This window comes from Temnothorax americanus, unplaced genomic scaffold (genome assembly GCF_048541705.1).
Source record: "Temnothorax americanus isolate GAGA-0224 unplaced genomic scaffold, ASM4854170v1 Scaffold5, whole genome shotgun sequence".
Classification (NCBI taxonomy): Eukaryota; Metazoa; Arthropoda; class Insecta; order Hymenoptera; family Formicidae; genus Temnothorax; species Temnothorax americanus.
In genome coordinates this window covers 2419571-2431528 of record NW_027509657.1, presented here as the reverse complement: position 1 = coordinate 2431528, position 11958 = coordinate 2419571, and the positions used below count along the sequence as shown (strand labels likewise).

At 38.8% G+C, this 11958-nt stretch overlaps 2 protein-coding genes and 1 long non-coding RNA gene across 5 annotated transcripts in view; 2 read left to right on the top strand and 1 right to left on the bottom strand.

The window, feature by feature from the left end:
• Positions 1-162: 162 nt before the first annotated feature.
• LOC143904231 (GTP-binding protein 2) lies at positions 163-5135 on the top strand. 2 transcript variants are annotated; one of them, XM_077418679.1, is made up of 8 exons: positions 163-380; positions 603-814; positions 1346-1624; positions 1704-2006; positions 2147-2407; positions 2536-2929; positions 3125-3410; positions 3689-5135. In XM_077418679.1, exons 3-8 carry the CDS (start codon positions 1348-1350, stop codon positions 3971-3973), a joined length of 1806 nt encoding a protein of 601 aa, XP_077274805.1. In that variant the 5' UTR covers positions 163-380; positions 603-814; positions 1346-1347; the 3' UTR covers positions 3974-5135. The 2 variants fall into 2 exon arrangements, with proteins under 2 accessions (XP_077274805.1, XP_077274806.1); XM_077418680.1 differs by lacking the exon at positions 603-814.
• A 678-nt stretch (positions 5136-5813) lies between these two features.
• The window catches only part of LOC143903767 (uncharacterized), a 70142-nt gene continuing 63997 nt past the window's right edge, over positions 5814-11958 (top strand). Inside the window, exons 1-2 of the long non-coding RNA XR_013258800.1 lie at positions 5814-5906; positions 5988-6053. This is a non-coding gene — a long non-coding RNA (uncharacterized LOC143903767). The remainder of the gene's footprint in view (positions 5907-5987; positions 6054-11958) is intronic.
• The window catches only part of Gukh (NHS actin remodeling regulator GUK-holder), an 80165-nt gene continuing 74458 nt past the window's right edge, over positions 6252-11958 (bottom strand). Inside the window, exons 9-11 of one of the 2 annotated variants that reach the window (XM_077417657.1) lie at positions 10197-10845; positions 9327-9852; positions 6252-9053 (exon numbers count right to left, since the gene is read on the bottom strand). In XM_077417657.1, the coding sequence (XP_077273783.1) occupies positions 8256-9053; positions 9327-9852; positions 10197-10845 (1973 nt within the window). In that variant the 3' untranslated portion in view covers positions 6252-8255. Of the gene's footprint in view, positions 9117-9326; positions 9853-10196; positions 10846-11958 lie in introns of both variants that reach the window. The other variant, XM_077417656.1, reaches the window with a different exon arrangement.

Sequence of the window (11958 nt, the reverse complement as noted above, 5' to 3'; positions counted from 1 at the left end):
AGACGTATTTCATAGGGGAAACAAGAGATCGTGAGCTGGTGTTCCTAGGAAATGCTTCTTCCTATTGGATATCGGAATATTTCATGTCGGGTTCCGTCGGCCATCTCGGCTGGTGATTACCGATTAGCATCGTTCGTAGGACGAGTTTTCGTTTCTACGGTTCCGTCGTTCGGAGTCTGTCGGAACATGACGATTTATGACGAACAGTTCGTGACCTAGTCGCACGGAGGAAGGAGGAAGGAGAAAAAGAAGAAAGTCGCGCGGTGAAGTGTCGGCGCTTTATCATGTTTTGTGACTTCGGTGGCACCGCCGACCTGAACGCACGATCTCGACGGGACGATCTCGATTTTTGAGCCGGGGACGGAAATCCAAAAGATGCGGTGAGTCTCGCCAGTCGTTGCCCGAACGCGCGAACGGTACTTATTTTTCTCGCGATTCCCTTTCTTTTCCACCACTGTCACTTTTACTTTCGAGACAGCTGTTCGTCGACACGGCTGATTGGTTTTTTCGTTCCCTCTCGCGAAATCGACGAAATCGTCTCTCAGGATATCGCGCGTATCTCATCTGCGTTGACATTGCGACATTGGCACTGTTTGTTCTAGCGCGATGTGTCACAACATCACACGCACCTACATCTGTCAGACCTCTTGATGAAACGCGGGCATACGTTTATATACATGTACACGCACACATCCACGTAGTCGCGGGAATCCTCGAACGTATGTACGCTGCTTTGTTCTGAAGATAGGAAGAGTCCCCAAATAATAATTTCCGTTTAACACAAAAGAATTTCCTTACTGATAAGGCTTAATAGGTATGTAAAAGAACCACTGCATATTTCTCTTGTGAACTTCTTCCAAAGAAGTTCATGATATACAGTGATATATATGATACTCTGTTGATTTAAGACAGTCTTTACTGTGATAGGTTTTTTAATTTCTCTTGATATTTTTGTTAAAAAGGATGCAAACAGAAAATATCATTAAAACTGAAATTACAAGTTACAAAACATTTTATAAGGATGATGCAATCTATAGATTTCTCTCTATGTGGTGTTACGTCGTGTTACGAAAAATTATTTTAAACTCTGTACAACCATATTATATATTTTTAAATATATTTTTTAGAACTTTTATTGTTATTACAAATAATATAGAAATAATTTATAAGAAGTAACAGGGATATTTTTTGGATTTATTTATCTTTTGTTTTTCAATTTTATTAGAATTTTTACAGCGATTTCTATTAAACGTAAAAAAGAATGAATAAAGGATATATTTTTTCATGATTTTATAGTTACAAAAATAGCTATGAAAATTATAATATTTGTGATTAATAATTGCAGATATGGAGTCGTTTCTACAACTTTTTGATCCGCAAAACGACAAGGATTTAAGGAAGAGACAGTGGGATGATTCTGAGAATGAGGGAAATGGATTGTCGGATTGTGATACTTCTAGTACCGATGAGGATCAGGAGGACCGACTTCCACCAGAACCAGAGCAAGGAAATATAGAGTACAAATTAAAATTGATAAATCCATCTAGTCAACGTTTCGAACATCTCGTCACTCAGATGAAATGGAGGCTAAGAGAGGGACATGGAGAGGCGATTTATCAAATCGGTATAAATATTTATATATAAAAATTGTAATTTTGTATTACTTTCTTTTTTGCTTATTTCTCAATATATCGCATATATAGGAGTGGAAGACAACGGAAGACTGGCGGGTTTAACAAAGGAGGAAATGAAAGCGTCCTTAAAGACGCTGAAGGACATGGCTTCCAGACTGGGCGCTACTATAAGAGTATTGCGCGAACGAATAGCCACAAGTTCTGCAAGTAAGACCTTGGCGTCGCAAAATAATAATAATAAGGAGGAAAAGAAAGTCGCTGAAGTGTTGGTAAAAAAATTACGAAAGGATGACAGAGAGGATCAGGATAGTATCGTAGATCTGAGACTGGCAGTCACCGGTGCGCAGGATGCTGGAAAGTCGACTCTCTTAGGTGAGAGGATTAGCAGAGGATATTTAAGGTAGAGAAATGGCACTGACAGTCTACGCTACGCTCTGCTATTCGCGATCTACCTTGTATGAATGCTGCGAGAACACGATTACAAGGATTGTAAGCAAAAACTATGTATGTAGGGGTACTGACGCAGGGTGAGTTGGACAATGGTAGAGGTAGAGCGAGGCTCAACATGTTGCGTCACCTGCACGAGATAAAGACTGGTCGTACATCCTCGATATCGCACGAGATTATCGGATTTGATAGCGCGGGTCACGTCTTGAACTATGCCGAAATGGCGACGGCCGAAGAGATATGCGAACACGCGTCGAAAGTCGTTACGTTCATCGATTTAGCAGGACATCGGAAGTATTTGAGGACGACGGTACTTGGATTGACAGGTATATATAACTTTTAAATGTCTAACTTTTATCATAGTACCTACTCTACAGTGAACAATCATTATTTTTGGCAATTTATATAAGAGATTCTTAGAGATATAATTATTTGGAAATAATTATTCCCTCAGGATATTCGCCACATCATGTTATGCTAGTGATAGCGCCGCCTCTGAACGAAGCGTCGCAGGAACACATGGCTCTCTGTTTAGCGTTAAAACTTCCGTTCTTCATTGTCGTGAACAAAATCGATTTGGGATTTTGCGACATGTCCGAAACTCTAGCTCAACTCGAGAATGCTATGATGACGCAAGGCTATCCTAAGCAATTAATACTGTTTAGCAATAATGACATACCATCATGGGACTACACGTCCAACGTGATACCAGTATTCAGTGTCAGTTGCGTTACCGGTGAGGGTCTGGAAGAGTTAACTATGTTTATCAAAAATTTGTCACCTTACGAGACAAATTCGATCGACTCGGACCCGGAATCCTGTCTATTTCAAATTGACGAAACGTTTAGGTAATCGGTCATTATATATATATATATATAATTTTTTTTAATGTTTTACCAATAAAGCTAACTTTATGAATATTTGATATTTTATAAATAACTACAATTTTTATATCTTTGTCTCATTGAAAATAGTCTTCATAGATGTTTTATATTTTTATAAAGACTATATGACAAAATGTGATCTTATTTTACTTTATATAGGGTAGCGGGATTGACCCAACCAGTTTTAGGAGGTTTACTTGTTAAGGGCGCGATTGCACCGGGAACTCGGTTACTAGTAGGACCCTTGCCAGACGGAGAATTTAGTCCAGTGAAAGTAGTTAGTCTACATCGTAATAAAGCTCCGTGCTGTTTAGTTAGGGCGTCACAGAGCGCCAGTCTGACTCTAGCACCACCGACAAACCGTAGCCCTCCCTTGCCACATCTTCGTCCGGGGATGGTCTTAGTCTCTCTACGTGATCGACCGCATGCAACACTCTTCTTTCAGGTGTGTGGAGAAACTTTGATTTATGTAACGAATAAAATTCCTAATATTTCCGCTGTTAATGGGCGATAATACAAATTCTTATTTTTATCGATTCAAGAAGCGCTCTTATTTTGAGTTCATCATAATAAACTTTTTTTTGCGTTGATACTTTACAAATTGGTTAAAATATACATTTTGTTTGAATTTACTGTTGTGTCAATTGGAATATTTAAAGGATAGTTGAGTCGTACAGTTTAGATTTCGACAAAAACGCTAGAAGTTTAAATACCGTGTTTCAGGCTACTGTATTGATAGTGTATCACTCCACCGCGATATTCCCCGGGTTTCAAACGACAGTGCACGTGGGTAACGTGAGGCAAACCTGCGTCATTGAGGGAATAATGGATGCGAATGACAGGGGGCTGCAGACAAACGACACCGCGTCCGTGTTATTTAGGTTTGTCAGTCATCCGGAGTACCTCCACGTCGGGATGCGTCTGTTTTTCAGAGAGGGACGTACTAAGGGGATTGGCAAAATCACGCAAATTTTTCCCGTGATCGGGTCGCAGAACTCGATCAAGTGAAGGAAATTACATAGCGCGATGTAAAATAATATCTGAAATATGTTGTTTTCATAGTATTTATGTATATGTAATTTAAAAAAAGAAGACGAAAGAAAAAATGCATGAATGTTTTATAAAAGTAGAATTATGTCGCTGACGTTATTGGCAGTGTACTAATATAGTTACGTTTGCTCATTATTATATACTCTGCTCAAAATGATTGAAGAGAATCATTTCTTAGAATGTCATAGAAGCGTAGATGTAGCGAACTTTGAAAGTTTAATTTATGTTTATATAATTGATAGTCAATTATATTATGATTTAACTACGTTGACTGAATTTTTTAGTCAATATATGTAAATATATTTGTAGTGTTTCACAGCTTTTTTATTCTCGACAAGTTCAAGCAGAAATGCCCAAAAGTGTGATCTCTTTATTATTTTGAGCAGTGTATTGAAATGCAGCAGAGACAGAATTTAGTTTCGTGTGTTATAGTCAGGAATTTTACTAAAAGAATATATCCAAAAAAAGGATAAATAGTGTGTTTCGATGCAGGGGCATAGTTAGAAAGTTTTTTGGGCCTGAAAGCATATTTTTTTATCATCGTTTTGTGCAATATATTAATGTGTCTCAGAAAAAAATGTGTTTTTTGTGTTACGAGAGAAGTTAGAAATTTTGGATATACCTAAGACAGCACATAATAAGTGGTACGTTTTTGTATAAGGGCGTAACTAAAATATTTTTTGGCCTGAAAGAAAATTTTATACATCGGTACGTGAGGATGAAATTACCTTCTTTTACAGTTGTATATATTTCTAAAACATTAAAATATGTATAATGAAAGCATATATGAAAATATTACAACACATATTTTTTCTTAAAGATACTAATACATACATTGTTTAAATTTTTTAATTTTCAAACAATTGTATAATGAATATTGTAAAAAATCGAGATCTGGGTAGAAACTTTCATTTAATGATGTTCGAAGCTTGATCTTTTTCTCGCTACACTATTACTGCGCCTTTGATAATAAACAGTATCGAACTTATACGACAATTTTGTTTATTAAAACGGCACAATTCTTTATGTACTTCGTACGATTAGAGTTGCGAGCATCAAGCTCGCAATTAAGCAGCGTTACTTTGAAATATAAAAGGAAAATAAAACCTGATGAAGATGATTCCTATCTTCTGTATTAATTGTAGCTTGAAAATTAAATCTGATAACGTCAGAACACTATGGCCCATATTCTCGACTCTTTTTTATTGATACAAAAGCGCGCTTTTATTTCTGAAGTGCTATAGTATTATGTAACGTGAACTATAGCATCTCAGAAATAAAAGCGCGCTTTTATCAATAAAAGATAATTTAGAATATAGGCCTAAGATGATACTTTCCCGCTCATTGTACAAGGCATCAATGTACATTATTAAATTCGGTGATTTTTTGACGCTTTATATCCTTTCCTCACACACTCCAATATTTCTTTATTTAATATAAAATTATATTTTGTTTAAATACTGTTTTATTCAAAATAATATATACTTTGTTACTTTATGCTGGCTATTTGCGTTCCCGATTTCGCTACGGTACACGACCAACTCTTTAATTGCGAATTTGCTGTCTATAGAGAATATCGGTATTTTTTTTAACTCACGTGATTTGCAAGATTTACAATTCAAGATTTATGTCGAGAAAATTCGCGAGAGACATAAGAGTGTTAAGTGGTTTTCGCGACTTTTTCTAGGCGGTAAGTACGACGATTTAAATCTGACCAATCACAGGCCGCGTCTGCTCCCGAGAATCCCGAGTCGCTGGTTCAACAACCGCGCACTTCAGACGGTTAACCGACGCCGAAACGAAGGATCGCTCTCGTCCATTCGCTTCGTTTATTCGCTCGACGACAATTCGCGATCGGTGTTTTCGCGTATCGTACATCTCAGCCGTGCAGGTAAGCGCATAATCTTTCGGTTGACCGAAAATGTCTGGCAAGTTGGTTGATCTCGATTTAGAAACTCAATATGATATGCAGGAGGAGGCCGACTTCTCGCGCAGCTCCTTTTGAAATGGCGGCCACGAGACGCAGACGCGCGGTTCGGTGAGTGAGATTACGTTTGTTACGCTTATATATTCAGCAATAATAATTTAAGATAAAATTAGTCGGCCGAGCGCTTATTTAGCGACGCCGACGTTATTTTGGCGGACGCTCTTTCGTCACGTCCGTTTTTAAAGATGTCGCGATAAATTAACTATATATGTGCGCAAAACATGCACAGGAACAAGGAAAACTCACCTGTTCACGAAATATTTTCATTTATTCTGAGCAAAGTACAAAACACGTTTCCAGCTTAATACCTAGCGGGTTACATGTTACATGTGCAAAATTACTTCCGTTCATTGCGCGATCGTAAATAGTCGATGAATCGCGCCGATCGGCGATCGCTCGTATAATTCGAAATAATTTAATTAAGGCAACTTTGTTTTATTACGCTATACATATCATTATCCTCCTCGCGTACGTTATATGATGTATATTTATATATATATATTTGTAGATTCTCTCTATTCACCATTCGATAATCGTATAAAATCGATTCGACGTGATTAGATTATACGCACACGCGATTAACGGCACTTTTCCGCTCGAAAAATCTCCAAAACGTGATATATATATATGTATATACGTACTAAATTCTACCCCGACTAGACTAGCAAGCGATCGAGACTTAAAATCGGTTTGCGATTACGCTGCTCGCGTATTATATGTACAACTTTCGCCGAAGACGAAACTTAAGGCGGGAGTTGGGCTGCCGTTGTCGAAGTCGACAAATAAATTAATACCTTAACGATTAGACTCCCAATTTGGCGTCGTCGGCAAACCGAGTCTGCCGATGCACCATAACGAGCCTTGCACGGTGAACGACAAATCGCGCATTATAGAATTTGTTCTCTAGTCAAGTTTACAGTATTTTGTTCTCTGGCAATCTCGAGAATTTTTAATAATAATCCTGCACTCAACTTCTATCGTCTACGACGAGCGATTTATAGTCCATTGTGCTTAATTTTCACGTGGCTCTTGGCTACCAATATGTTCCTCTTTAACTCCCGTAAATAAATTAATATTGTATAGCCCAAGTGGTTAATAAAATACTGCATAATATTTCGATTTTAATGTAGGTAACGATAAAATTCTTGTCGGAGCTACGAAAGAGCTTCGTCGCTATAATAGTTTCTTCGTATCGCGAATAGAGCTTCTCGCGAACGAAACCTTTGTGCATTACTTTCGCAAGGAATACAATGCATCCGCATTTCCTGTATTTATAAATTGAGATGAGAACATATCGAAATAGTGTTCATCTTATCCTTACTATTTTAAGAGTGTCTGATCGTGAGGATTGAGATCGTGCGAAGATCAAATCGTTTTCTTCGTTGAGAAGAAAAAGGCTCGCTTAGCATAAAAAAATGAGAAAATATCGAGTACATCATTGTGTCTTAATTCGAGACTAAATAGTGTCATACATACGATATAAATGCTTCTTTATAAAACGAATATATCAAATAGGCACTCGATTGAGATTATTAGCGTCGAGAATATCCTATTTATTGCTTATTACTCGATTGAATTACATATATGAGATTTAGCGATTTGAATTATGTAAGGTAACGTTACGTGCCGTAAAATCAATTTAACATTCGACCAGCAGAGCGTGACGTAATAATTACGTTTTCGCGCTGAATGTTTTTTTTTCTAGTTTATGCAAGAAGCCTTGCAATACTGGGTAATACTAATTTCCGCGTTATTACCATATCACGAATTATTGTCTCTTAGCACAGATACGAGCCGTTGTAATTAGGACAAATGATTCGATTTAAATGGATTACGGTTAATAAATACGTCGCGTCGAAATTCCCAAATGGATCATATGTCCTTGCTACTTAACTCTTCATTAATGTACTAGATAAGATATCGCCGTTAAAAAATTCCAGTTGCGTCAGTTTCCTTCGAGAAAAATTTTATAAAAAAATTAAAAATGAAGTTACTATCACCAATTCAGAGCAGTGCTTGGTTTTTACGGACATATTATGATGACAATATATGTTGAAATCTAGATTTTAACAAATTCTCGTATGTAAATATCTTACTTACAATTTAACAATCCGGTATACTAAACTTTGATTTATTAATTAAGGTATCTCTCAGCTTGCTAAGGAGAGCAAATGTACATATTGTACGTCACAATGTAATGAAGAGCTAAGTCTTGTGCAAGGTCGTTGTCATCATTATCGACATATTCGCGAATCACAGAGCGGTTTCGAGAGCAGGAGCACTCGGACTGCGCGGCGCAACATTTTGCGTTATCGCGTGTCGCGGGGATTCCGATCGCGCTCTGAATCTCTTGCTGAAGTAGAGGTTCTGCGACGGATTGGTGCTCGTGGGTGTGCTGGCCAGGAACTGGGCTCTCGCCAGTTGGTTGCTGATCCTCCTCGACTCGAGAGCACTCACGGGGTCCTGACTCGTAGATTCGAGCGTACCCTTCGAATACCGTATCGCCGTGCTAGCGATATCGTTTCGAGGCACCAAGAACGAAGTATCCTGGCCGGTTATCGTGGTTTTTGCAGGAGATGCGGTTCGTGTAGGATCGCCAGACGTGCTTGTGATTGATTCGTGGATATAGTTATTTTGACTTAACGATTTGATCGCGGTATCGAGATCGAGCTCGTCCACAGACGTCTTTTTCGCCGTTAGTCTATCGTTTTTGAAGTTTGCGGCTTTGTCCTTGTCGGTGACACGCAAGTGACTCGGTAGATCGATGCAAAGATCCAGCTGCCGTCTAGAATTCAGTCTTGAAATGGGAGACGTGTTCTCCGGCGAGGGCTTCATCGCCTTCTCCTCCGCCGCGGTGTCCTCGATTATGGTGGACGAAAGGACGTCGGTTCTCGGGGTCTGAAACCTCCAGACTGAGCGTGGACTCAGGACTTTGGCCAAGGGACTCTGGTGAGCGCTCGGCGACGATTGCTGTTGCTGTTGTTGACACTGCTGGCGCGACAGTTTCAGCTGTTCCGCCGCCGATAGCCGCATGGGATTGGCTTTTACACTCTGTTGAAGGAGCAAACGTTTGAAATCCATTCGTGACGTAGGCGATTGCACCGTAGTCGGTATCTGGAATGGATCGGGTGAATTAACGGGAGAAATAAACTGTGGTGAACATAAATTAAATTGTAGGATTTTAGAAAGATCAGATAAATTAATTTGTATTAAAATAAACATATACTTTATCTTCTATTAAATGAACTAACGAGAAAACAATTTCTTTGGTAGGAATTGAAGATATGATTCTTCGAATTGATGATTTTCGGTACTGGCAATTACCTCCGAAGAAGCTTTTTGAGATTCCGGGCTCCAGCTGTGCCTGGTGCCGGCCGGTGTTTTCACCAAGGAGCTCATTGATCCGTACGGCGATAAGTTCTCGTTGTCGATTTCATTGAGCTTGAGGTTGAGTTTCTTCTTAGACTTGTGAATCGCAGCGAATAGCTCCTCGTTGGACATGGTGCTCTTGGTGGGCGACAGAACCAGATTGGTCGGCGTCGTTCTGCCGGAAGAGGTCTGGATGGGAGTGCTTCTGCCCGAGGAACTGCTCGTTGGTACCGGCGACGAGCAATTATTGCCGGCGGCGGCGGTCAGAGCTAGACGTTCCGCCACGGTTGGCACCGATCGTCCGTAGTGGCTGGTGGGAGTGGACGATTTGAAGCCGGATCCGTAGCCACCGTGGCCGATCGGCGAAATTGGATTATTCCTCAGAATATCCGCGTGAGGAGACTTCATAAGAGGATCGTTGGCGGGTGAAGATGCGAAGAATCGATAACCGAGTGCAGCTTGGTTTAGGGGCGTTGCGAATCTGTGCACAAGACAATGAAATGTTTAAAGTAAGATATATATATATAGCAGTAACAGTTACAGTTAGTATCAGTTGTTGCAATAGACTCGATGGTTCACGATTTATACTTTCTTCCAGTCAATCTTTTACATAATAAAGATAAAAATCTAGATAACTATGATAACTAATGCTCTAGACAAGGCTTTGGGCCTTGATAATAAAATTAATATTATTAATCTTTAATCTCTCGATATGTCGATATATATTTATATTTGCTAAAAAATTTATAATTGATTTAGAAGCGCAATTAAATGATAAAAAGAATTCTTTTATCTCTCTCTTCTAACTCTTCTTCCGACTCTCACCTATTTCTAACATCCACGACTGATTGAGGTTGACTCTGCACGAATCTACCTCTCATCTCCCCTTGTTCCAAATTTCTGCTCCCCGCATCCACGTAGGAAACGTATCGAGTCTGCTCGTTCTCCACGGCCGTGACCCTATGTTGGCCCTGTTTCGCCAGCATGTGCATGCTGCTAAGAGAACCGTGTCCAAGACCTCTGGTGATGTCCGGCGTGACGCTACGAGGCGGTTCGATCTCTCGTTGAGGTCTTCTTGTCGGCAGGGTATAAAATTGCTGTTGATTGATATCTCTGGCTGGCGAACAGAGCTGCTGATTCCTCGCGTTGTGCATGTGCACTGTTTGATAGTTGCAAACTCGTTGCTGATACTCATAGTTCGACATCCTCTGCTGTTCGAGGATATTTTTGCAGTTGTCATATTGTTGAATATTTCGATGAGGGTCATAGATGTCTTGCTTTCGATCCTGCGCGATCGGTTGCTTCTCCTTCTCGGGATATGCTCGCAGATTAGGTGGCTGCGTGTCCTTTAGGATATCGTGGTACTTGTGCGACTTTTGTCGATCCTCGGGCTTCGGTGGGGCTATGTAGGGCGGCGGTTGAACAATCGCCTGCGGCGGTATGGATTCCGGAGGTATGGTCAGTATAGGATTGTCTGCAACAGTTCAGAAAATGTCTTTACACTTCTAGCAAGTGATAGGATAGGACACAAGTGTTTTTCTTAGATCGATTACGATCGATTTTCCTCCCTTTAACTTGATAAAATACAGTATAAGAATTATTATCTCCTAAAAGTCTTTGGATAGATTAATCTTCTCGAAAAGATCAAAAAATGATCTTGAAGATTTGTTAGATTTAAAAAAATCATGCCTATATATTGTAATTGTGATACATTTTATCATATGCATAATTATTTCTTATAATTATAATTTATAATTGTTATAATTGTTTTGCTTCAGATCTTGCGATTAGAAGTTACATAAGAAGAAAATTTTGACAAGAGATTATTATTTTATATAAATACAGTAATATACGCATATAGATTTGAACATATATTAAAAGTATTTACATGAAGATATTATTATCAAAACTGTGAGTGATTAATCCAAGCAAAGCGACCATGTTGCAAAAGCATCACAAACACAAGCATGCGATAAACAAAACGTGAGAAAATCATAATATGAGCGCGTGAGTCTGATGTTAATTTTTATACTTAGCCACTTAAATCACTTAATTAAATTTCGAATATATTCAACGAAATTAAATCTAATAGTTAATAACAAATAAATACATGTTAATGTAATTTATAATGTCTAATAATAAATAATAGACATGCGGATACAACTTAATATATTTTAGAAAAATATAGAAGAATTGTTAAAATGTTATTACACATAAAGAAAAATTCGTGTCTTTCTCCACATCAAACTTACGCGCAGTACGCCTAGGAAGTTAAAAAAAAAACGTACTCACCAGGTGTATGGAGCATGGAACTATGATATTGTGGGTTACTAGTGCGGGGGTGCCACACGCGCGTGAGGTGCATTTTTTTTTCTAAAACTATACAGTAGGCACATATATGGAGACACATAAAACGAAAAATAATAAACAAAAAAAAAACAGGCGGGAACTTAGGATGGTGCAATATTTACAATCAGAGGTGCATATGATGTGTACATGGGTGAGATGAGACGATAGACAGAAAAGAGAGAGAGAGAGAGAGAAAAAAAATGACAAAATGCAAGTGCTTTCCAAAAAGAATGACGTC